Consider the following 26,089-nt stretch of genomic DNA (forward strand, 5'->3'; position numbering starts at 1 on the left):
GAATACAACCAAGCAAAATTCAGAATGTGGGAAGTTTTACAGGACAAATGACCCAGTTCTCTCAACAAATAAATTACTTTCCTTAGTTAACTTTGAAAGAGTACTTGGGCTGCTCTGGGGAGAGTAAACTGAGGGGAAGCAAAAACCATGGAGTCTGGTCAGGAGCTACTGTGCTGATCTATGCAAGAGATGATGGTAGCTTGCACCAGGGTTTGGGTGGCAGAGAAGATGAGAAGTAGTCAGATTTGGATCTATGTTGAAGTTAAAATAAAAAGAATTTGCTGATAGATTGTATAAAGGGTGTGAGACAAAGAGAGTGAAGAAGAATTCAAGGTTTTTTCCTTGAACCACTGGAAGGATAGCCTTGCCACGAACCGAAATGGATGACTATAAGAAAAGTGGGTTTCAGAGGGAAATTGGGAATTCCATTTTGGGCAAGGTAAGTTTGCGACTTCTATCAGACCCCCAAGTGATAGTCAGCTGGAAATACCAGCCAAGAGTACATGAGTGAGTTCTGGGTAGGAGATATAAATTTGGAAGTCTTCAGAGTATACAAATGTCAAGCTGTTAAAATAAATTAGATCACCAAGGGAGTGACTGTGAGTAGAAATTTGTTGCTTCAAAAATACTGTGGAACAAACAATCCCAATATTTAGTGACTTAAAACAATAATCATCTGTTCTCATCTCTACTTTATCTTCCTGTGTCTCTCCCTACCTGATTTGTATATAGGGCCAATTTTGGAGGTAGTGTTTGTTTATATGTGTCTGTGGGAAATAATACCTCTCTTCTTCCCTATAGGTACTAACTAGTTGGCCTATTAAAGCTTAATTTCTTCCTGGGACATTAACAACTCTTCTTCTCCTTCTTCTTCATCTGCTTCTGCTTCTGCTGCTTCTGCTTCTGCTTCTGCTTCTGCTGCTGCTGCTGCTTCTTCTGCTTCTTCTTCTTCTTCTCCTTCTCCTCCTCCTCCTCCTCCTTCTTCTTCTTCTTCTGCTTCTTCTTTTTCTTTTTCTTCTTCTTCTTCTTCTTCTTCTGCTGCTGCTGCTTCTGCTGCTTCTGCTTCTGCTGCTTCTGCTTCTGCTGCTGTTTCTTCTGCTTCTGCTTCTGCTTCTCCTGCTTCTGCTTCTGCTACTTCCCTACTTTTGCTTCTGCTTCTTCTCCTGCTTCTGCTTCTTCCCTACTTCCGCTTCTTCCCTGCTTCTGCTTCTTCTCCTGCTTCTGCTTCTCCTGCTTCTGCTTCTTCTGCTTCTGCTTCTTCTTCTGCTTCTCCTGCTTCTGCTTCTTCTCCTGCTTCTGCTTCTTCTGCTTCTCCTGCTTCTGCTTCTTCTTCTGCTTCTCCTGCTTCTGCTTCTTCTCCTGCTTCTGCTTCTTCTTCTGCTTCTTCTACTGCTTCTTCTGTTTCTGCTGCTTCCTCCTCCTCTTCTTCTTCTCTTCTGCTTCTACTTCTCCTTCTTCTGCTGCTTCTTCTGCTTCTGCTTCTGCTTCTTCTGTTTCAAGTAACTCTCATCCTTCTCCTAGAACCAGTGGACTGGCTAAAGCATGGTTGTTTTTCCCCCTCCCCCACACCTCATGGCAATTTCAGAGACACAAGAAAGAAACATATAAGACCTTTTGAGGTCTAGGCTCAGAGCTGGTCCAGCACAACTTCCTTCTTATTCTATTGGCCAGAATAAGTCATATAGCTGAACTCAAAGTCCAGGATCAGCCCAATGAAAAGGTAAAGGCACTCGTACATGGAAGGGTAGAAATTGAGTTCAGTAATATAATTTCTCCCAAGTCCAAGGACTGAGTCCATTCCTGGATCACTTACCTTTAAAAGGTAAGTTTGAATTCTACACCCACCCTGCCAGCCCCCCCCCCCCATCTAACCAGGGGCCAAACATAAAGATTACCCTAGACATTATATAACCATTGCTCCCCATTGCCTAAAGGAACTTTCCTGAAGGCATTCATTCTTTGATTTTTGTCAAAGGAATGAAAACATTGACTCCATAGTACCAGTTACAAAGAAAGTCTGTGGTGAGATGATCCAAGATGCCAATGTGTGCCTTGTAATAGTCTGAATACAAAAAAAAAAAAAAAAAAAGTACTGAGAGCGAATGTTAAGGAGCCATCTGTATATAAAATTGAAAACCACTCGACAGCAGCACCTGCTAAGATATCTTACATGAATTGGTGAAAATGGACCGCACAGACCTCAGAATCTCAGCAGCATGCAGCAGGCTCTAATTTTCAGTAAACTACACGAGTTGGGATTTTTTTTTTCCAAGCTACTAAGATATAGAATATGTGTTTTTCTTTGTTTGGGGAAATATTTTTTTTTTCCTAAACTGAGACAATTGTTGAATAAATATATTTTTAAAATTCCAAGCTTTTAAAATTTATTTGGAAGTAAGGACATCCAAGGAACAATTTTTAAAAATGTAATCTGCTATTATCAGCTTAGTCTACAAGCCTGAATTTTTGAAAAATAGTGGATCAGTAAATGTGGTACTAGTACTCGTACCCTATCTTATATTTTAAGCTTCTTTTGCTAGATCTAGAGATTTTAGGAGCTGAAGAAGCCTTAGAGATCGTAATCACCTAATTTTATAGATGAAGTAACAGAGGCCCAGAGAGGTTAACCTGATTCTTTTGAAAGTACAAGAACTGAATCATATGAGCTGTGACCCAGGGGCAAGTGACATAAAGAGGTAACTGTGAGAGGAGTTTACCCCACCTCCTCTACATCTATCCCCATACGCTCCAGGCACCCCACATTACCCCCTCCTCAGTAAATATACAAACTAGTAAAAACTGTGATTTACTGCTCAAACAAATCTTCCAGACAAGGCCCCTGGGTGCCCTTCCCCCTCTCCCAGCCCAGGCTAGATATCCTGGATTGGTCACTGTCCACTTATAAGAACAACCTTCCTTCTCTATCACCAGTGGGATCTTGAAAAACTGGAGGATTTGTTGGCATCTTGCTGTTTCTTTTATTTCCTTTATTTTATCTTCCTGTGTCTTTCCCTACCTGATTTGCATATAGGGCCAATTTTGGAGTTAGTGCTCCTATGTGTCTGTGGGAAATAATACATCTCTTCTTCCCTGTAGGTACTAACTAGTGGGCCTATTGAAGCTTAATTTCTTCCGGGGAGATTAACAACTCTTCTTCTTCCTCTTCTTCTCCTTCTCCTTCCTCTTATTATTAGTTTTGGCTAGTGTCTTTTCTAGCAGCAGCAGCAGCAGCAAGCACATGGGTCTCCAAAGTCCTTTCTGGGACTAATGTGCTGCTTTTCTATTTTCTATTTTAGGGGACCATGAGAAGTTCAGAGGTGATTAATTTGCATACTCAACCTCAAACAATATCTAAAATTCAACATAATCAGACTCGGTTTATTACTGCTGCTGTGAAAGATAAACAAAGCTAGACACCAGTTACAATGGTAAAGACAGATTTATACTATTGCAATAGGCAAGAGGGTCAAATGCAAACTGACCTCAATGTCAATTTGTACAGAGATGACTGGGCATTTTAAAGGGAGAAGAAAGGGAGGTGAACAGGGGCTCAGTAGAGTCAGAGAAGTGACAAATTACAGACGGGTGGTCAGTGTAAATGTTGACAGGCCAGTTGTGACGGTTAGCTGACAATTATTAAAGTTCGGATTCTACCCTCCCACAGACACTGGGAAACAGACTTTATTCTTCCTGATGATTACATTTTAAAGGAATGACTTTTAGGCCGGAAAGACACTACTGAATTATAGGACATACATACACATCTCAAGGGACAGGAGAAGGATTCACAATTGCAGGCTATTTATTTATTTTTGTAGCACCCCCCCCCTTTAAATTTCTTTTCAGTGTTCCAGAATTCATTGTTTATGGACCACACCCAGCACTCCATGTACTATGTGCCCTCCATAATACCCACCACCAGGTTCACCCAACCTCCCACCCCACTCCCCTCCAAAACCCTCAGTTTGTTTCTCAGAGTCCACAGTCTCTCATGGTTCATATCCCCCTCCAATTTCCCCCAACTCACTTCTCCTCTCCATCTTCCCAGGTCCTCCGTGTTATTCCTTATGCTCCACAAGTAAGTGAAACCATATGATAACTGACTCTCTCTTCTTGACTTATTTCACTCAGCATAATCTCTTCCAGTCCCGTCCCTGTTGATAGTTGGGTTGAAAGTTGGGTATTCATCCTTTCTGATGGAGGCATAATACTCCATAGTATATATGGACCATATGGTCAGGGACCTATTTTCAGGTTGGCTAGAACAAAGAGCAACTTCTTTTGGCAGCATTTGAGTTTTCTCAGGCAGACACTTTTAGGGGGCCTGGGGTCATCCTAGGCATTTGGCCTTGAGCTGTTAGAAACTATGTTACTCTTTGTTTAAGTCATTTAATGCAGGGCTAGGAGAGTAGATGAAATCATTTGTGTTGAGAATTTGTAGTTTTTAATAGGCTGTGATTGAGATGTAATTGATAAGAGGGTTTAGAGGAGACTGGCTAGTTTAATCACGGAGAGAATGTTTCTCACTGAGTGGTTTTAGTATGTCATTTTTTTACTTAAAAAAGACACTTATTTGCCAAAGCCTTTGTTTCTTTATCTGTAAAATAGGAATATTAACATCCCATGCGGCTCTCAGGAGCATCTGGTACAGTGCTGTTCAACTGCAATACTGTGTAAGCCTCACATGCCCTTATCTATGTCCTCTTGGCCACAGTAAAAAAGGAAAAAAAAATAAGAAAGAAAAGAAAAAAGTAGAAGTAAGTAATAGAAGTTAATTTTTAAAAAAAGATTTTATTTATTTATGAGAGGGCACAAACACGGGGAGCAACAGAGGGAGAGGGAAAAGCAGGCTCCCCGCTGGGCAGGACACCAGAAAAGGGGCTCCATCCTGGGGCCCTGGGATCGTGACCCCAGCTCAAGGCAGACACTTAACCGACTGCGCCACTCAGGCGCCCCTACCGTAAAAGTTATGCTAATTATTCAATTTATTTACCTAATATATTCAAAATATCATTTTAACATGTAACCCATATTTTAAAATTAATGGGAGATTTTACGTTGTTTTCGTCCTAAGTCCTTGAAATCCGGTGTGTACAGTCTTATACACTTTACAGCACCTCAACTGCGACCAGCCACGTTTCTAGCTTTCAGCAGCCACGCGTAGCGGGCTCCAACCCTGGACTGCGGAGGTCCAGACAGCCGACCACACGCGCCTCGCTGACGTAAGGGGCGGGTCCTAGGCAGGTCGGGGCGGAGCTTCCTGGAGAGCGCGTTTGGGGCCTCCCCGGCTCCCGTAGGAGAGCTCCGGCCGTGGCGACGCCACGTCCCCTGCGGCGGCGGGAGAAAGATCAGTTGGGCCTCAGGGCGGCTCCGGGAGGCCATGGCCTTTACGTTGTATTCGCTACTGCAGGCGGCTCTGCTCTGCGTCAATGCCATCGCGGTGCTGCACGAGGAGCGCTTCCTTAAGAACAGTGAGTGGGACCGCGCGGCCGGGCTGAGGGGGTGGCGGCGGAGCCCGGGGGTTGCGGAGCAGAGGTGGGCCGCGGGAGGGGAGACCCTGGGCCGCGACCGACGAGAGCCCGAGGGCTCCACTCTTGGCGGCCTTTCCTTGGAGGGAGGAATTCGAGCCACTTCCGTCTCACCGAGTTTGAGCTCAACAGCGGGACGAAGATTAACAGATGTCGCCTGTGTGCGGGACCCCGGGAGTTGGGATGGGAAGGGGTACAGAGAAGAGCCGGGGACGCCTCTGACTGCGGTTAGTGTAGCTTAGTAATTTAATGTCCTCCTCTGTGATCGCTTTTAATGATCAGGAACCTGGGGTCTGAGGTTTTAGTTACCGGGGGGGGCGTGGCTCATTTTGGAGCACGGGCAATTGAAAAATGAACTGATGCAGGGCCATGGGGATTCCTGGTGTTTGAGGCTAGGTGGAAGGGGAGGGTGTTCAGATTATCATGGCATCCAGACACCCACGTTCCAAGAGAAGTTTATTCAGCCCAGTTTATTGGATGTCTTCAGTGTGCCAAGCTACAACCAGAGAATACCAAGATGAAGACACAATTAGGCCTGTCATCCCACACAATACGGCGATTTCCATGCCATCCTGGGTGGGCCACTAATTGCTGATTGAGGCAAAATTAAGACAGGATACTGCACGAGGTGCATCATTTGTCTGCGCAGGTATACCTATTCACAGAATACACCGTCATTTGTAAGTACGCCAAATATGTCTCTGAATCACGGAAACCCAATCCCATGAGCAAGATTGGTTCATTTCATTTATTGCTTCATATTTACTGAGCACAAATTTTGTTCCGAACCCATGTAATTAGGAGCTGAGGTTATAGCAGTCATTTGCTCTTCTAATGAAAGTTAAGTAAAAAATGAGCAAGTAACAATGACAAGTATGCAGAATATTATGAAGGAGAAGTTCAGGGAAGCACTGACTTGTGAATCTTTGAAAGCTTTGTGGAGGAAGTGTGTTTAACCCCAAATCTAATAAGTGAGTAAGCATTAATTAGGTGAAGGGCTGGGAGGGTGAGGAATAAGAGCTCTTGTGAAAACTGGGGCAGGTGAAAATGAAGTTTCAAAGTTTTAAGCAGGGCAGAGACAAGATCGGATTTGTGTTATTTGCAAGAGCCTTACTGCAGTGTGGAGAACAGATGGAAAGGTAGAATAATGGGTGTGGGAAGCACCATTCCAAACAGGGCAAGTAGAATGGTGGGTATAACATCAGTTGAGTGGGTACAATAATAGTAACAGCTAACACTTAATACCACATACCAGGATCTGTATCAAGTGCTTTACATATATATTAACTTGTATGACCCTCACAACAACCCTATGCAATAGGTACTGTTTTCATCCCCACTTTGCAGATGGGAAACCAGAAGTACAAAAGAAAAGTGGGTAACTTTTCTATGTTCACACAGTTAGAAAGTGACAGAGCTAGGATTTATCAAGGCATTTTGACTCAAAAGTCCATCTCCTCACTACTATAGAATACAGAAAAGTAGAAGATATGTGGGGGTTGAATTGTGTCCCCCCAAAAGATATATTGAAGTCCTAAACCTTGGTACCTGTGTAGGTGACCTTATTTGGAAATTGGGTCTTTGCAGGTATAATCAAGTTGAGATAAGGTCACACTGGATTAGGATGGCCCTAGATCCAGTGATGTGTCCATGTAAGGAGAGAGATAAAAAAATATAGGGGAAGAAGGCCAAATGACAACAGAGGCAGAGATTAGAGTGATGCAGCAAGAAGCCAGAGAATGCCAAGGATTGCCAATAACTACCAGCAGCATTGAGAGGCATGGATGAGCTTTTCAGAGCCCACAAAAGGAACCAGTCTGCTAACCCCTTGATTTTGGTCTCCAGAACCATGAGAAAATAAATTTCTGCTACGCCATCCAGTTTGTGGCATTTTGTTAAGGTAGTCCTAGGAGACTATATAAGTCAGAAGATATTTTAAAGATAGAAAAGGCAGAATTTCACTGTTTGGACATTAGAAATGAGGGAGAGGAAAAAGTCAAAGATCTCTAGGTTTTCTGAATTAGCAACTGAGTGAAGCATAGTACCTTTACCAAGGTAGAGAGTACTGGAGTAAAAATGAGGGCAGCAGAGGTGGGTAAAAAGGTGAAAAGATAGTGAAATACGTTTTGGACATGGTGAGTATGAGATTTTTGTGAGATATGTGAGTGGAAGTGTGGGATAGTCTGTTGAAGTTAAGCCTGTAGAATAGAAGCAAGAGTTACAGGGGAGATTGAATTTGAGCTTGTCAACCACAGATGATAAATGAAGCCATATGAAGAGATGAAATTGCTCAGGGAAAGAATACTGTACAAAGAGAATTGGTGACCAGGACAGTCCCAGAATCTCTTCCAATATTTAATGTGTAGGTAGAGCTGGAAGAACGGATAGGACAGATTGATGAGTGAGCAAAACAAGAGAAATGGGAAAATCTAGGCAGTGGGGTTTCACAGAAGTCAAGGAGACATGATACAGCAGGGGAATGTTCAGGGAAATCAGAGAAGGCCAGAAAATGTCCTAAGGATTCAGGGTAATAGAAATCATTGGTGATTTTACCCAAGCATTTACAACAGTGGATAAAATCCAAATTGGAATGTGTGAGAAGTGGGTAGAAAGTGATAAAAGGGAGATCACTGTAACAAATAACAGTAATAATGAAAAATTTTGCAATGCTGTGAGAATTACCAAAATGTGACTGAGACACAAAGTGAGCTGTTGGAAAAGTGGCACAGATAGATTTGCTTGACACAGGATTGCCATTCAGTTTGTGAAGAACACACTATCTGGGAAGTGCAGTAAAGGGAGCACTGAAACAAGGTAGGCCTGTATAACATTCTGTAATTTAAAGTGAACAATGATCATGCGATACAAATATATACTACAAAATGCTTACCACAGTTACTGTTCTCCACCTCACATAATTATAACTTGGCTGTGTTGTGGGGATAAGAACATGTAAAATTTCCTCTCAGCGCAACTTTCAGGTATACAGTACAGTATTTTTAACTGTGGTCACCATGCCATACATTAGATCCCTGGAACTTACTCATCTTATAACTGAAGGTAGTACCTTTAGACCAGGAATTTCCCATATCCCTCACCACTCAACCCATGGCAACCACCATACTACTTTCTGTGCCCAAGAGTCTGATGTTCTGAGATTCCTCATGTAAGTAAGATATTATTTGTCTGGCTTATTTCACTTACTGTAATACCCTCCAGATTTACTCATGTCACAAATGGCAGGTTTCTCTTTTTTATGGCAGAATAATATTCCATTTAATATATACACAACATTTTCTTTTCCCATTCATCTGTCAGGGCACACTTAGACCGTTTCCATGTCTTGGCTATTGTGAATAATGCTGCAGTGAACATAGGAGTACAAATCTCTCTTCAGGATAGTGATTTCCTCTCTTGGAGAAATACTCGGTAGTGCAGTTGCTGGATCATATGGTAGTGTGCTATTTTAATATATATATATTTTTAAATTTATTTATTTGAGGGGCGCCTGGGTGGCTCAGTGGGTTAGGCCTCTGCCTTCGGCTCGGGTCATGATCTCAGGGTCCTGGGATTGAGCCCCACATCGGGCTCTCTGCTCAGCAGGGAGCCTGCTTCCTCCTCTCTCTCTGCCTGCCTCTCTGTCTGCTTGTGATCTTTGTCTGTCAAATAAATAAAATCTTAAAAAAAAATTGTATTTGAGAGAGAGCGTGCACCTGTGAGTGGAGGGAGGGGTGGGGGAGAGGGAGCAAGAATCTCAAACAGACTCCCCACTAAACAGGGAGCCAGTGCTGAGTGAGATCTGGTGACCCTGAGATCACCACCTGAACCAAAACCAAGAGCTGGACGCTTAACCGACGAACTACCCAGGTGCCCCAGTAGTTCTATTTTTAATTTTTTGAGGAACAGTATGGGGTCGCTAAAAACCCAGTAGAATGAATAAATGAGTCCAGTAGGAGTGCAGGATACGAGGTCAGGAGCAAATTGTTTTTCTATACATGAACAATGAACAATTGAAATTGAAATTAAAGAAACAATTTCATTTACAATATAAATAACAAAATAGGGGCACCTGGGTGGCTCAGTGGGTTAAAGCCTCTGCCTTCCGCTCAGGTCATGATCCCAGGGGCCTGGGATGAGCCCACATCGGGCTCTCTGCTCAGCAGGGAGCCTGCTTCCTCCTCTCTCTGCCTGCCTCTCTGCCTACTTGTGATCTCTGTCTGTCAAATAAACAAATAAAATCTTTAAAAATAAATAAATAAATAAATAACAAAATACTTAGGGATAAAATTAACAGAAGAGGAGCAAATCTTGTATTCTGAAAAATATAAAGCATTATTGAATAGAATTAAAGAATAAAAATATTCTTAAAGGGAATTAAAGAAAATAAAGACTATCCATGTTCATGGATCAGAAGACTTAATATCATTAAGATGACAAGTACTTAGCGACAGTACTTAGGGACCCCTGGGTGGCTCAGCTGGTTAAGTGGCTGCTTTCAGCTATGGTCCTGGGATCAAGTCCCAGATGGGGCTCCTTGCTCAGTGGGGAACCTGCTTCTCTTTCTGCCTGCCACTCCCCCTGCTTGTGCTAACTCTCTCTCTGATTAAAAAAAAAAAAAAGACAATACTTAATATTAATTGATTTACAGATTTAATGCAGTCTATCAAAATCCCAGTTGGCTTTTTGCAGAAACTGACAGTTGCTCCTAAAGGAAATGGACCCAGAATTCCCAAAATGATCTTGAAAGAGAATACAACGCCTAGATCTTATTCCAGACCTGCATTTAAATTTTCCAGAAGTGAAGTTCAGCAGTGTCTTTTCCAAAATTTCTGCAGGTGACTTAGCTTTGTGCCCCAAATGAAAATCATTGCTACAAACTGTTGGAATGGCCCAGAAATGTTAATATTTTGCCCCCTAGAACTTTGTCTTCATTTCCTCCTCTCTCCAGAAGTAGCACAGATATTTTATCTGAACGTGTGTTTTGAATATGGTCCCAGAACTATGGGAAAACACTACCTTGGCTTGTCTAAGTGAGTAAGCTGTTGTTTTAAATCTTTTTTTTTTTTTTAAGATTTTATTTATTTATTTGACAGAGACCACAAGTAGGCAGAGAGGCTGGGAGAGAGAGAGAGAGGGAGGAGGAAGTAAGCTCCCTGCTGAACAGAGAGCCCAGTGCGGGGCTGGATCCCAGGTCCCTGGGATCAGGCTTTAACCCACTGAGCCACCCAGGTGCCCCACGCTGTGGTTTTAAAGTATCTAAGGGGTACCTGGCTGGCCCAGTCGGGAGACATGCCACTCCTGATTACAGGGTCCTGAGTTCAAGCCCCACATTGATCATGGAGCCAACTTTAAAAATCTCCCTTACTTCAGGGGTGCCTGCCTGGCTCAGAGGACCATGTGACTCGATCTTGGGGTTGTGAGTTCACAGCGCATGTTGTGTATAGGGATTACTATAAAAAATAAAAAGTGAAATATCTAAGTGTGTTTTAAAATAGAATTTTAAAATATTTTAAGTATTTGTTAAATATTGTTTATGTAGGCTCTTAACTCTTGCCTAGATTTTTATAGTAACCTCCTCACTAGTCACCCTCCCTCCAGTTTTGTTTCTTTGTTTCTTTTGTTTTACCTTCTAAGAGAAGCTGAATGTGTTTCTCAGTGGTTTGAAATTCCCTAGTTCTTTAATATTCATAGCCTCCAATAGACCACCTTGTGTAACTGACACGCTCATCATAATGTATCCCTTCTCTGTCCCTCCCTTTTACCCTTCCCCAGTATTTACCTTGTATGCCATTCTTAGCATGGTGCTTTTCTTTGCTACTGAACTTTACGCATACTATCTCTGCCTTCAGTGACCTTGACTTACCTCAGACTGTTCTTTAAGGCCTATCTGCCATTTGCCTTTCCCAGAAACCATCCTTGACCTATTCCATGGGCTGTAGCCCCACTGCAGTTCCTTTGTAGTCTTCCCCAATAGACTAATGGCCAGGATTCTCTCATTTTTTCAATTCCATCAGTCAGTGAATATCTTCTAAATAGCTGAATAATGTTACCATTATCATATTGTTGCAACTCCTGATTTGAGAACTGTATGTTTGTACAAATAGTTTAATTAACATTTTGACTGTAATGCAGATTGTGTTTCTTCTAGTGTTCCACAATGATGCAAATTCCCTTTCTGTATAAGAAAAAAAAATACACGCACATAGTGAATTTTAATACCTGTAAAAATTATTCTTACTAGTTTTTGTTTATGGTGCTGGGTATGGATCCATTGAACAGGTATATCCAGTAGCATTTATGAGTGCTACAGAAGAAACATTTCATATATGAAACACTGTATGAGTCAGCTCTTGCTGCCAGAACAAAGTATCATAGACTGGGTAGCTTAACCAACAGAAATTGTTTTCTCCTGGTTCTGGAAGCTGGAAGTCTAAGATCAGGTAAAGTTCTGGAGAGGGCTATCTTGCTGGTTTGCAGATGGCCACTTTCTTACTGTGTCCTCACATGGCTAGGTGGAGGGAGCAGGGGAGGAATCGATATCTCTCTCTTTTTTTTTTTTTGTAAAGCCAAAGCCCTATCAGATTAGGGCCCTACCCTTCAGATCCATTTAACTGTAATTACCTCTTTAAGACCCCATCTCCACATAGGCTTTAACACAGAAATTTGGGGGGGAGACACAGTTCAGTCCATAGCAAATATTACAAGGTATTAAAATATTACAAGGTATTACTGATTCAGGGTTTAAATGACTGCACCAGAGCCAGTGTAACATTAGAGTTTAGAGTAGTGAGAGCTGTATGAGTCCAAGTAATGGATGGAGAATTCCTAAAGGAGATAGATGTTAACAGTAAATCAGGTGTGCATAAATATAGAGAGATGAGCAAGGCATTCTAAAGGCCGTGTATGGATAGTCATGATGTGAGCATGGCAGCTTACAGAACATTGAGAAAACCATGTAGACATGTAAAAAAACTTCTCTGTAAATATATACTCCGAAAAAACACTTGTTGAATTTCATCCCAGATTAAACAGTTTTATGTTGTATTGGAAATTAATTACATTGATCCAAAAGAGATTAGTCCAAATATACCAGATCGTTTACTTCAACATTGATCTTTTTGATCAAGGTAATATTTTAAGCTTTATGTTAGCAGAATTCTTTATTCTGGAGATAGCATTTGATTCCCATGCAAACTTGGTGACACTGACAAAGTGAAGCACACTTATTTCTTTTGCACGTATGGAAACAGGGTCAGCCAGCCCTTAAAACTGTATTAATACTTTTAATACTAACACTAACTATACTAATACTTTTCTTGTACTTTTCTTGAGAAAGTATCTGGCTGAGGGTTGTTGTCTGAATCTGTATGGATTGCCATTTTGTATATGACTTGAAGTCTGGGCAGAAGAACATTTTTGGTATTTGCAGTAAGTCACTTTTTTTTTTTTTTTAAAGATTTTATTTATTTATTTGACAGACAGATATCACAAGTAGGCAGAGAGGCAGGCAGAGAGAAAGGAGGAAGCAGGCTCCCTGCTGAGCAGAGAGCCTGATGTGGGGCTCGATCCCAGGACCCTGGGATCATGACCTGAGCCGAAAGCAGAGGCTTTAACCCACTGAGCCACCCAGGCGCCCCTGCAGTAAGTCACTTTTTATATTTAATTCTCTTCCTGAAATTATGGCAGTAACCGGTGGTGGCTGGTCTTACCATTTGTTCTCTAGCAATGGAAGAAGTATCAAGAGAGCAGCAGAATTAAATCATTCTCCTTAAAAAAAAAAAAAAAAAAGCAAAGCTCTTTAAAACTTTGACCAGTTTCCTTAGAAAAACAACAAAACAACTTCCCTAAATACCAGTTGGAGAGAGAACTATTTGTTATAGTAAAAGATAATCTATGGCTTCTGGTCCTTTACTTGTCACCTTTGTGTTTGTCCATGGAATATCTAAACAAATGATTTACTCTCTGCCCAGAATTTAGTTTTCATTCTGGTGGCATGAGAATAGAGACTAGGCTAAAAGTAACTGATAGCTTAATACTTTTAAAAATACTTCAATGCTGATGCTTAAAATATGGTACTCCCAATATTGTAGTTTTATCCTGTTTTGTTGAAGAGCAGTTATTCGGTGTTGGAAAATACATTTTTTTCTGGCAGTCATTCCACTTATTATGTAAAAACATTCATTCAGACATTTCTGAAACAGGTCTAAAAGAAAAAAAGATTGTTGGAAATTATGCTTTCTTTTTTCTTTTTTCTTGTTGATTGGTTTATTTGAGTAATTGACACATAGTGTTACATTAATTTCAGGTGTATAACATAATGATTTGACAGATTTATACATTATGCTGTGTTCACCACAAGTGTACTTACCATTTGTCCCAATCCATCAGTAGATTACTCTTACAGTATCATTGATTGCATTCCTTATTCAGTGCCTTTTATTCTCACGACTTACTCATTCCATAAATGAGAGCCTGTACTTCCTTCTCCCCTTCATCCATTCTGCCCATCCCCCCCACTCTCCTCTCTCTAGAAACCATCAATTTATTCTCTGTATTTATATATCTGATTCTGCTTTTTGCTCATTCATCCTATGGTATTTGTCATTCTTAGACTGACTTATTTTACTTATAATCATATCCTTGAGGCCCAGATTGTCGTCGTAAATGGCATTATCTCATCCCTTTTTTTGGCTGAGATGTATTCTAGTGTGTGTTTGTGTGTGTGGAAATTATGCTTTCTAACAAAAATTGAGTGCATGATCCATAACATACTGAAAACAAGTCCTTTTTACCATCTGAGATTGTGGCTGTGGGTGGAAAGGCTTGATAATTTTAGCAGTGATAATTCTAAAAAAGCAAGTAAAGGAAATGAAACCAATTTAAAGCTGGTTTTAAAACATAATTTTAAATATTCAGAGTGACTCGTGGATGAAACCTTCCCACTTGTAGACCTTGTCCCTGCCCTCAGGGTGTTCATGCCCTGGAGAGGAAGGCCTAATTGCATAGGGATTTCTCCAGTGGGTAAGCATCTTTACAGGTTTGCTTTTTAAATTTCATTTTCCTTTTTATCAAAGCAGTGTAAATGTGTGTGTGTGGTTGTTAAAGTCAAAAAGCTCTTCTGCTTGTAAAGAAAGATAGAAGCCTTCTGCCCCATCTCTCTTCAGCCTGAGCCCCATTTCTCAAAAGCAGTTATTTTCCAAGTTCACTGACTTACTGCTGTGGAAGGGCTTTGTATAATTATACCATCAGCAGCACATTTGTGCTTGTGGGAGCCCAAGTACACACACATTTCCTTTCCCCCATCTCTCTTATCTCCTGCTAATTATTGGCGATATTGGTATTCCATATTTATATTACTATCACTGAATATTGCTCACAGCTGAACATTAAAAAACAATGACGTCTTTCCTCTAGTTGATTTGTGGTTTGGGTATAGAATTCTAGATTGGAACTAATTTTTCTTCAGAATTTTGAAGACATTTTTCACTTTACTCATTTCCAGTATTGACATAAAGCAGTCTGATACCATTCTGTTTCTGATTATTTGTACAACCTGAGTGGTCTCTCTGAAAGCTTTTAAGGTGTTCTCTTTGTCTTCAGAGGGCTGAGATTTTACAAAAATGTGGCAACATATGCCCCCCCCCCATTTATTGGGCTGTTCTCTCATTGGGCCCTTTTGGTTTAAAGGCTCATGTCCTTCAGTTCTGCAATATTATCTCTTAATATTATCTCTTAATATCTCTGATCTTTCTTCTTGTCTGTTCTTTCTTCTGTTTTGAAACTCCAGTTATTTTGACAGGTTAATATTCTTCTTTTTTCTTTAGCCTTGTCTAATAGGTTTCCTCAACTTAATCTGTCAACCTCTCAAACTTCTTAGGCTAATGTAGCAAGAACAAGGTCTCTGTCTTAATTCCTTAATGTTCCTTTTTTATGGCATCCTATTCTTGTTTCATAGGTACAGTAGCTTTACTCTCTATGGACATTCATTTTTAAAAAAATATTTTCTCTGGGGGCACCTAGCTGGTACAGTTGATAGAGCAGACGATGCTTGATCTTGAGGTTGTGAGTTTGAGCACCAGGTTAGGCATAGAGATTACTTTAAAAAATAAAGTATAAACCAGTCACTTAAAAAAAATAGTAAAAATACTGTCTTTGACTTCTTGCTTTGTCTCTTCCTCAGAGTTTCCTTTTTCTATTTTTGCTCTGTCTTCCATGTTAAGGATTATTTCTTCTGACAGTTCTTTTTTTTTTTTTTACTTAAAGATTTTTATTTATTCATTTGACAGAGGAACAGAGAAAGAGGGAACACAAGCAGGGGGAATGGAAGAGGGAGAAGCAGGCTTCCCGCTGAGCAGGGAGCCCAATTCGGGGCTTGATCCCAGGACCCTGGGATCGTGACCTGAGCCAAAGGCAGTCACTCAATGACTGAGCCACCCAGGTGCCCCCTGACAGTCCTTTTTTTTTTTTTAAGATTTTATTTATTTATTTGACAGAGAGAGATCACAAGTAGGCAGAGAGACAGGCAGAGAGAGAGAGAGAGGAGGAAGCAAGCTCCCTGCTGAGCAGAGAGCCCGATGCGGGACTCGATCCCAGGACCCTGAGATCATGACCTGAGCCGAAGGCAGCGGCTTAACCCACTGAGCCACCCAGGCGCCCTTGACAGTCCATTTTTAAGTGTAGGGCACAGAGAGGTTCATTGGAAGCTGTGCTCTGTGGTTGGGGCTTGTTTACTAATGGGTCCCACTCGTGTTTAAAGAATTTGTCTTGTTGACCCTTCCCTTCACCTCCCAGTGTTAGTATCTGAAGTCTTTCTTCCTCGGGAGCTGGACAGTTTCCAAGTAATTTTCTAACTTCCTGCCTGCAGAATGTAAGTGTTATATGATCAAACTTAGAGACAGGCAGAGGAGATGGGCAACTGACCAAGTGGAGGCTGACACTTTGGTGTGCAGACTTTCATTCCGTCCACTGGATTTGTCCCTAAATCCAGAGCTTCTGTGGTTCTCTGGTGCGAGTAAACGTCTCGTCTTTGATGTAGTGAGAGGCATACTCTTCCATCAGTCAAGTCTAGGAAAGGAGATGGGAGGGCGGGGTGGGGGAGCTAACCGCTTTTAGGTACACCTTCAGTGAGTCCTCCTGTTTTTTGCCCCTGTTGGCTCTTTGAGGTTTCTCTCACCTTCCCAGGGTTCTCATTCTCAGCAGGAGTTTCCCCAGTGTTGTATTGTGTGCTCCCTGCAGAGTTTAGGTTTCAGCTTTTCTCCGCTAGGTCAGTTACCCTACTTCATTTATTTTTTAATGTCCACATTTTGATTGACTTCTCTTGCCTGGAGACTTTTCTTTTGTTAACATATATCCTTTATTGTCATTTTTAGTAGGGTTTCAGGACAAAACTAAGATAAAAATGTACATCCATTGATGAGGTTCAAGGTTTAGGACATGCTGCCCCAAAATATGACACCTTGGCGGTATTGAGTATCTTAAGCTGAAGGAGCTCGAGAAAATGGCAGAAGCCGGAAGATCACTCTCATCGTCTGCTCCCATCTCCCCTTGCCCGCTTTTCTCAAAGCCTGGTGTTTAATCTCCCATGTGAAAGGTACCCTCCCTGTATCAGGAGGAGGGGAGACATCCTTATCACCAGAGAGAAAGGCTGTAAAAACACACCTTGTTACTTTTCCACCATTTATTACCCCCCACTCCCAGTTCAAACTCCTTTGTCTTATCAGTTCTTCAAAAATGTCTCAAAAGCTTCCTGCTAAAATCACTGCTTTAGATCTACTTTCTCTTCTGAAGGCTCCCATGTGCAGGTGAAAAGTTAATAGAATTTGTATGCTTTTTCCTGTGTATCTGTTTTTATCAGTGTAATTTTCTCTCTTTTTAAAAATATTTTATTTATTTTGAAAGAACAAGAGAGAGTTCATGAACAAGCCTGAGTTCATGAACTGAGCCAAAATCAAGAGTCAGACACTCAGTCAACTGACTAAGCCCCCAGGCACCCTTTATCAGTATAATTTTCAGACCTAGTCAGGGACCCCAGGAGGGTCAGAGTTAACTTTTTCCTCACTGACCCCATCAGGTTGAACCAGCACCACACTGCTCTTTTATTGTACAGAGCTCTTAAAGAAGTTTCTGTAAGTAAGTTATCCCAGTGATGAGGGTTTCTCACAGAAATCTTCTGTCGCAGTTACACAGGTTGGAAACTGACACAGCTGATGGTGGGTGGTCATTTTGTGTGTCCTCTACATCTAGAGAGGAATATGAAATAGTTTTTACCACACTGTAAGTAGGTGAAGGCTCATGCTACAGTTTGAACTTAAGATTTACAAAAAGAGGACTGCCATTTGGTGGGCAGTGCTGATTGAGCTATCAGAACAGTGAAACAGTTATTTGGAGGAAAGGCATGGTGGTAAAACTCGTAGTGGAGTAGAAGCGAGTGTTGGAGAAGTGGCAGTTTATTTGCTTGCTGGACAGAGTCGATCCTGAAGTAGGAGGGTGATGTTGCCCAGTCAAGATGCAGGTCTATTTTCTAAAATTGCATTTAGCTTGGATGGATGTGTACATTTAATATGGAGGATTTCTGTCTTCATCTCCTAAAGCTATAGTGGAATATCTGTTCATATTATAACTTACTGTGTCATAAAAATTCAGAAATAGAGTTCTTTGGACTGTGATCCTAAAATTTACCCTATTTCACCTTGTCCCAGATTAACTCAGTGTACCATTATTCACTTCAATTCCACAAACATTTACTAAGTACTTGCTGTGGAGTGGGGGTACGGGAGAGTGGGAAGGTGAAGAAAGACTAAATTTAGTCCCCGTCTTCCAGGATTTTATAGTCTAATAAGACACTTGAAAACAACTAACCAAGGAGAGCACAGTCACTACGATTAGGAGGCTATTTGGGGAGCAAAGAGAAAGAAGGCTTATTATGATATGAGAGGGAACTAGGAGAGGCCCTCAGGATGAAGTCACACCTAGATTCAGAAGCTCCCTTTAGTGTGTAGCGCGATCAGTGGGCATTGAGGAATTCTTGGAAGGTCATGGTGGGCTATAGGGCTAGAATGTCAGTTTCAGGAGTTTGGACTATATTCAGTAGGCAGTGGGAATCATCGCATGATCGGGTGGTGGATAGATCTAACCCTGTAAGCGAAAAAATTGAAGGAGTCAAGACAACTAGATTCCAGAGGCATCTGCTCAGAGAGTCTTGAGAGACGTCAGAGAGGCTGATCGAAACCACCGTGATGGTGGCTGCAGTGTCGGAGCGCAACAACGAATGACAGCCCTGTGGACTGCAGGGGCTTGTCAGTAGAGCCTGAGCTAGGCCTCGAAGGGGGAGTGTGGGTCCACACAAATCACCTCTTTTGGGAACTTGAATTTAAAAGTAGTTTTATCCCACAATAAATCTCAGGGTTGATGTGACCAAAGAAGCAAGCCAACTCTTTCCTGACTTTTATGTTGACCAAATAAAAGTTGATTAAACGAAGTGCAGTCTTGTTTCCTGAAACGTGGTTCTTTCATGTATAAAATAAAGATCATCTTCAAGTTTAAGGGCCAACATGTCAGCAAGTAAGTCCTGTAGTCATCAGAGATGCAAAACAATGTAATGTAAGATACGAAAAGTGGGCCTGAAATGCTAACCAGAGAAGGAGGAGTTGCAGAAATGAGGACCTGTAGGCCTTTAGCAGAATGTATGGCAGTAAAGAAAGAACTAGCAGATAAAGATGAAGAAATAATGATGTATAATATCAGGAAAGTGACACAGAAGAAGGTAAAAGACTCTTCTACAGAGAGTAAGTGGGGTAGTAGGCTAAATTGCTCAGCTGGAGTGGAGAAATGAGGAGAGTGATGAAGGGGGAAAGATACGCCCCAGTTGGCCCGACGGACCACACTCTGAAAGCCTAAGCAAGCCGTGAGCACGTTTGCATTCACTTTTCCCCAAGGAATGTAGTTAGTGTGTCTCAGCTACAACATTTTTATACTGCTCAGTGGGTGAGATTTTATAAATTCTGAATTGAGCTAATTATCGAGTTTGACAGTATGCCTTGGTTTTCGGTTCTGACCTGAAAATGTTTTGTTTGAAAAAAAGGGAAAAAACCAATCAGGGTGTCAAAACAATCATCTTCACGGAATTAAATGCCGTGGAGTAGTTCACACTGTAGTTTATTTTATAAAATCAGTGTGGAAATGAAATAAGATTGTTGCTATCAAAAGTAAAAAATATATTCTACAATATTTAATCAGTATGTTAACTTTTTAGTCAGATGACTATATTTTATGTCTTTAACAAAGTCTCAAGCTAATCTTTTAGAAGATGACTAATGAGGGAGCAAGGCAAGTGCATAATAAATTTTAACACAGCTAATCATTTTTATATTATGCAGTTGGCTGGGGAGCAGACCAGGGAATTGGTGGATTCGGAGAAGAGCCAGGAATTAAATCTCAGCTAATGAACCTTATTCGATCTGTAAGAACTGTGATGAGAGGTAAGAAGAAAAACTAGTGATACACTCTTTTAAGTTTTAATTTTGTAGTGTTTAAGTAGCAAAGCTTCTGAGTGTGAATACTATCATACCATTTTTGTAGTGAAGTTTTTTTCTGTTCAACCTGGGTTCACTGTAGAAGTTACTGATTTTCTTTTTTAGTTTTGCCTCTTACTTCCATCTAAACCACTTGATGTGAATGGAATGCTCAGTGGTATATCTGTTCACGTGTTGCCTCTCAGACTTCAAAGCAGTGTTCTTACTTTTTGAAATTTATGTTGCTTCAAGTAGTCACATCATCTAGAGTCCTAGAAGGCTTTTGAGAGGAAAATAAAGGTCCCATATCTGCCAGTCTATTGGATATTATTTTAAAGATTTTATTTATTTGTCAGAGAGAGCACAAGCAGGGGGAACAGCAGGCAGAGAGAGAAACAGGTTCCCTGCTAAGCAAGAAGCCCGACGTGGGACTCGATCCACCAGCTGAAGGCAGATGCTTAACTGACTGAGCCACTCTGGCATCTCTATTGGATAGTATTTTAGAGCAACTGGAGAGAGAAAGGTTCAAAGTTTCTATTTAAAACCATTAAAATTAGGGTCTCTCTCTGTCTCCCTCTTTGTTAGGTGTTTTGATCACAACTTTGGATAGAATGGTAAATAAGTTCACTCTTAATTTAGTGGTGAAACTGTGGAATCTTCTTTGTTCTTTTTTTTTTTTTTAAGAATTTTTTTTTTTTTTAATTTACTTGACAGACAGAGATCATAAGTAGGCAGAGAGGCAGGCAGAGAGAGAGGAGAAAGCAGGCTCCCTGCTCAGCACGATGCGGGGCCGGATCCCAGGACCCTGAGATCATGACCTGAGCGGAACGCAGAGGCTTTAACCCACTGAATCACCCAGGCGCCCCATTCTTTGTTCTTTATTCTTATGTCAAGTGTCACAGCCATGTGGGTATTCTTCTGCCTGGGCCTGGTGCGCTTCTGTGTTCCCAGCCCTGCACTAGCACCGTTCACATATGTCCCATATTGGTCTAGTTGTACCAGTGACCCTTACTGCAGTCACACAAGCCCTCTTTAAAATAAATTTTGGATTTTATGATCCAGTACATGTTCCTTTGTTACAATAATTTGCCACATGGTTATGGATGAAATATTGTTTGATATTTTCATCCTTTCTGGATGCTAATAACTATTACTTAATTTTTTTCCTGTTATTTTCTTTATAGTAACAAACTTTTTTTTTTTCTTTACAGTGCCATTGATAATCATAAACTCAGTTGCCATTGTATTACTTTTATTATTTGGGTGAAGAACAGTGGGGGAAATGGAGACTCAGAAGAAGAGATGCCAGCAGAAGTTGTTACTTCGGTCATTATTGGAATATACATGTTATCGCTGGTCGTCCTTGCACTTGACAAAAATGTAAATCTGACAATAAAACCAGAGTCCCTATTTATCTGATTTTTAAAAAAATGTTGCACTTACAATTTCATTACAAAAAGATTAGGTCATCAGAGACAGTAACTGTCCAGAACTGGAATACATTTGATTGCTAATTGTTAATAAAAGTTCATCTTGTGGTAAAGATTGTTCAGAGGGTACAGGACTGTCACTTGCGTGTTTTTAGAGATTTTTCTCTCTCACTTCTTTCTCAGGGATAAATTTTTTTTCAAAGTTTTGAAGTTCTTTGTGACTTAGCTATGATGTGAGAGTGATTATCTTCCTAGATAAATTTAAAGGAATTTTTTAAAAGCAATTACTACATATAAAATGAAAGTCAGTAATTTGGATAGTTTTACTTTGAACTCTTTATTTTGTCTATGTATCATTTCGACTATGACAAGTTCAAATTTATAGCAACTATGAGCAATACTCTCTGACTTCAGGGAGAATTCTAATTTTGTAAGTCAGTCACATAGGTTGTGTTTTTAAGTTCTTTCATGTATTTGTTATTTTATTAATTGGCCCGAATGATGAGTTCAGATCCCTATCTACATATTTTCATTGGTAGAAAAATCTGTGTAGAAAAGTCTGTGCCCTTTTTACAATAATAATTTATTTTTAAAAATCAGCCTAATATTTTAACCTGCAAGAGCTATCCTAAACAGTCACAATTAAACTGTGCTATGTAAGAAGACTATTGTGAAGCATTTACCTCTTCCCAAATTATGACATTTCCGTTCTCTGGAGTAGCACGTTAAGGGGTGTAATTCTTAATTTTTTATTCTGTCTGTCAGAAGAGATTCATGTTAGGTAAGTTTTCGTTTTGTTTTTATATTCTTAGATCATTCCGTATTTGTTCATCCCATAATACAGTTTATGCAGGAAGATTAAAATTATGTAAATGTTTTTTTCTGAAAACTACCAGTTAGAATAGTTTAAAGGAATAGATTGGCATCTTTGTTTATAGGAGAACATTTGTAAATAAAGTTGAATTTCCAAGTCAAGTACTTGTTTTTGTACCTTACCTGTCAAGTGTTAATTGAATTAATCTCATTTCTTTGCTATAAAATCACAGAGCACAGATTTAATGAAAGTAAACATTACAGTCACTTTTTTTTCCTTCAGTGAGTTAACTGAATTGCTGATTACATCAAGGAGACTCGAGAGCAACTTCTCTTCTATGACTACGGTTACTTCTAAAACTTTGGAGCAGGTACTGAATGCCTATTGGCCATGCCTAAATTAGAGATAGATGATCTCCGGGCTGCAGGCTTGCAGTTGAACCAAAGAGATGTACCAGGGATTCTTAGTTGATTATCTGGCTCATGTGAGTAACTAACATATTTGGCAGCTAGAAGCAGTGTTCTTTGGCCTTACAAAGATCCGATTCATGCGTCCAAGTTTAAGTCATTGAACAGGTTCAATACATGCAGTTCATTGAGAGCACTCCCATTTCTCCACAGACCATACAGAATTTTTAAAGGAAAGAAAAGAGACCTTGGCCTGATGCCATTTTCTTGTAAAACTTCACAGCACACCTTCATTTAGTGGCAGGATACTGTCCGAGTTCAGACTCCAGTGGAGAGCAGTCATAGCATGGCAGGATCAGAGTATTGTGTAGCAAAGTGGGTCTGAGGAAACTGAAGCACTGAGTCTCAAAATCTGTCATCTCTGGAGGCCACTTAACACAATGCTAGCTTCAGTGCCTGAAGGTCTGTAAGCTTTCGCAGGTTAGCCCGGATGTCCCCAGAGCAGAGATTCGGTAACCACGGTATCTTACTTAGTTGACAGTAACTTCAGTGTCTGCTTGCCTGCCCACATCCTCCCCCTTGCCATTCTCGTTAACAACTGGTGATCATTCTAGATTCCAAATATCCATGATGTTTATGGTCCTAATGTATGCTGACCTTGTGTCTATATTCTTCTGACCTATCTCATGAAGGATCTTGGCTCAAGTGTAGATGTTAACCAAACATATACCCTGATCCTTAGTTAAATACAGTTGTTTTCAAGTAATGAATTAATGGTAGAACCAGATTTCAAAAGGGATAACACAGAACTATAATGCCCCACTATTTGAAACAGATGAGATCAGTCTACTTATTTCTAGTTGAAACAGGGATGCAAAGGCCCATTATTTAACCTCCACCCCACTCTTGTCATCCTTTCTAAGGTCCTTCCACAAAACTCCCAAGTTTTTGAAAACATAGTTAAAATGAGTATCTTAAAAAAAAAAATCCCTGCTTTAGAGGAGAAAGTGTGATCTGGTATATGCTATCACTTGAGTGTATAGGTACTCATCAAGGGACTTGAGAGAAAGCAATATATTTGAGTAGTAAAAAGAGTGGGAGGCTGGATATTTGTAACATGTTGAGCAAAACCTTTTATCATGACTTAAGACAAACTTCCTAAGACCTCAGTTGTTTTCTGTTGTTTCATCTGTAAAACTGGTCAAGAATTATTTCAGAACAGAAATCTGCTCTAGGTGATTTTTATATGTATACCTTCTCCAGGTCACTAACCTTTGATGCTAGGTGTACCTCAACCAAAGAGATGTTCTCCCAAAGTAAATGTTTTTAGTGAAATAAATTACTTTCTCGGTGCCTCATAGTTTCAAAGTTATTACCAATAAAATTTTGATACTAAGCAAAATGGGATTATTTTTTGCTGAAATTTTTCTTGGCCCCTGATTGGTCATTAGATGCCAGATATTGTGAAAACATTCTGTGCAAGGACTTCAGACACATAATGGCCAGTGTCCAAGGGTATCGCTCAAGGTGAGTTTTGGAATCCTGCTGTTTTTGTTTCAGTTCTGACACTGCTTTCTTTACTCCCCCTTTGTGTTTTAGTACCATCTTTATCTTTTCCAAATTCAGCCCCTCCTTTTTCCTTTTTTGTCAATAACTGAAAATTTTTCTTCAGTATTGAAGTATAGTTGGTGTGTAATGTTAATTACAGGTGTATAACAGCGATTTGACAGTTCTATACATTATGCAATGCTCACTCCATGAGTTTAGTCACCATCTGTATAGACATCCCATCCCTCTTTACTCATCTTGGCCTTTGGCAAGCAAAAGCACTCGAGTCAAGAAGGAAGCCATTAGTCCTGTTCAATCATGCCACATTATAGTCACTGACACTACCAAACTGCCCAAGCCTAAAACTTAGTAGTTACCTTTTTTTTTTTTTTTAAAGATTATTTATTTCACAGAACGAGACACAGCAAGAGAGTGAACACAGCAGGGGGAGTGGGAGAGGGAGAAGCAGGCTTCCTGCTGAGCAGGGAGCCAGATGGGCTCGATCCCAGGACTCTGGGGTCATGACCTGAGCTGAAGACAGGTACTTAACGACTGAGCCCTCCAGGTGCCCCCTTAGTAGTTATCTTGATGCCTACCTCTCCCTTACCAATTCAATCTCTAACAATTTCTGTTTTACCTAAGATCTCCTGAATTTGTCTGCTTTGTTTCCCCACAATTTAGTGCAAGCATTGCTCTTGTAGCCCTGCAGTAGCTTACCTGGTCTCATGTACAATTTGGTCCCTCTCCCATCCATTCTCCATACTGCAGCCAAAGTATTTAGAAAAATGCAAGTCTTAACATTACGCACTTGCTTAAAATCCTTCAGTGCTGTTTCAGTTCGCAGCTCTTAGTTCTGAAGGGGAAACTAGGAGCAGATTCCTTTTCCTTTAACCAAGTATGCCCTTACATAGAAAATAGACTTAACAAATATGAATAAAACAAAAACAACCTTCAGACCAAGTGGGGAGGAAAAGTAGAGGGTCGCTAGTCCAGAAGAATGTGTTCTAGCTCACAACATAGCAGGCTGCAGCCCTGGGCAGAGGGGGTGTTGGATGGGTTCTGGTAGCACCCAGGCAAGGAGTTCCATATGTGCAAACCAGAGTGTGTATCCTACTAAGACTGCTCCAGAAAGTTTTTCATTTAGTCGTTTTCATAGAGAATGCATAAGATGACCACATCTGCACTCAAGAAGTTTTACTTATTTGAAGGTAGCCATTGTGGATCAGAGACTCCCAGTAGGTGCGTGGGAGAGGAGCAGTGAGGGAGATGGTTACATGCCACCTCAAGATACTGCTCCACTAGGGACGATAGGCAAGGCCTGGGGTTGCTCCCTAATGAGAGGCAAGATGGGAGTGTTGGCAGCTTAAGGTTTTGGAACAGCTGATGTAGGAAAAGAGGAACCTCGTTGCCTGAGGTAGGGGTTAACACAGCTGCAAATGCCAGATGCTATTCAAGTAGCAAAGCATAAAATGACTTAAGAGATCGGGTATTTCACAGAAAGCATCACGGAGTTAACTTCCAAGTTCCACCTCTAGAATGGGCATGAAGTGGTGCAGCGAGGGAGGGTGGCGGCAAAGAAAGGTACTCAGTACTCGGTTCACCAATGGGGCTGCAGAAGGGTAAAGAGCTGCTGAGCGAAGACAGAGGTTTCGTTTATCCTCCTACACCTGGGGCTAAGCAGGTCGTGCCCTTCAGGGAGCGGGTCTTAAGAACAATTTTTACACCTCCAAAGTGGCAAGGAGCAAGCCTACACTCTAGAGTGAGGGCCCGCAACCCGGAAGCAGGCAGGGGCGGATGAGGCGGAGTTGGACGGGGGAGAGGCGGGACTTCCGGTGCGGCTGTCGGCCCAGTT

The 26,089-nt window shown here is 40.9% G+C and overlaps 1 protein-coding gene across 1 annotated transcript; it reads left to right on the top strand.

Annotated features, from left to right (window-relative positions):
• Positions 1-5,285: 5,285 nt before the first annotated feature.
• Positions 5,286-22,443, top strand: IER3IP1 (immediate early response 3 interacting protein 1). The gene is made up of 3 exons (XM_044243041.1): positions 5,286-5,471; positions 19,904-20,005; positions 21,250-22,443. The coding sequence occupies exons 1-3, from the start codon at positions 5,381-5,383 to the stop codon at positions 21,303-21,305; spliced, it is 249 nt and encodes an 82-aa protein (XP_044098976.1). The 5' UTR covers positions 5,286-5,380; the 3' UTR covers positions 21,306-22,443.
• The last annotated feature ends 3,646 nt before the right edge of the window (positions 22,444-26,089 follow it).

Source organism: Neovison vison, chromosome 3 (assembly GCF_020171115.1).
Source record: "Neovison vison isolate M4711 chromosome 3, ASM_NN_V1, whole genome shotgun sequence".
Taxonomy (NCBI): Eukaryota; Metazoa; Chordata; class Mammalia; order Carnivora; family Mustelidae; genus Neogale; species Neogale vison.

Excerpts from the sequence above, each read along its gene's own strand:
- IER3IP1 (XM_044243041.1), top strand. The coding sequence starts at position 5,381 with ATGGCCTTTACGTTGTATTCGCTACTGCAGGCGGCTCTGCTCTGCGTC. Across the intron at positions 5,472-19,903 it reads GGAGCGCTTCCTTAAGAACA|TTGGCTGGGGAGCAGACCAG; the intron begins GTGAGTGGGACC and ends TATATTATGCAG. Across the intron at positions 20,006-21,249 it reads TGTAAGAACTGTGATGAGAG|TGCCATTGATAATCATAAAC; the intron begins GTAAGAAGAAAA and ends TTTTCTTTACAG.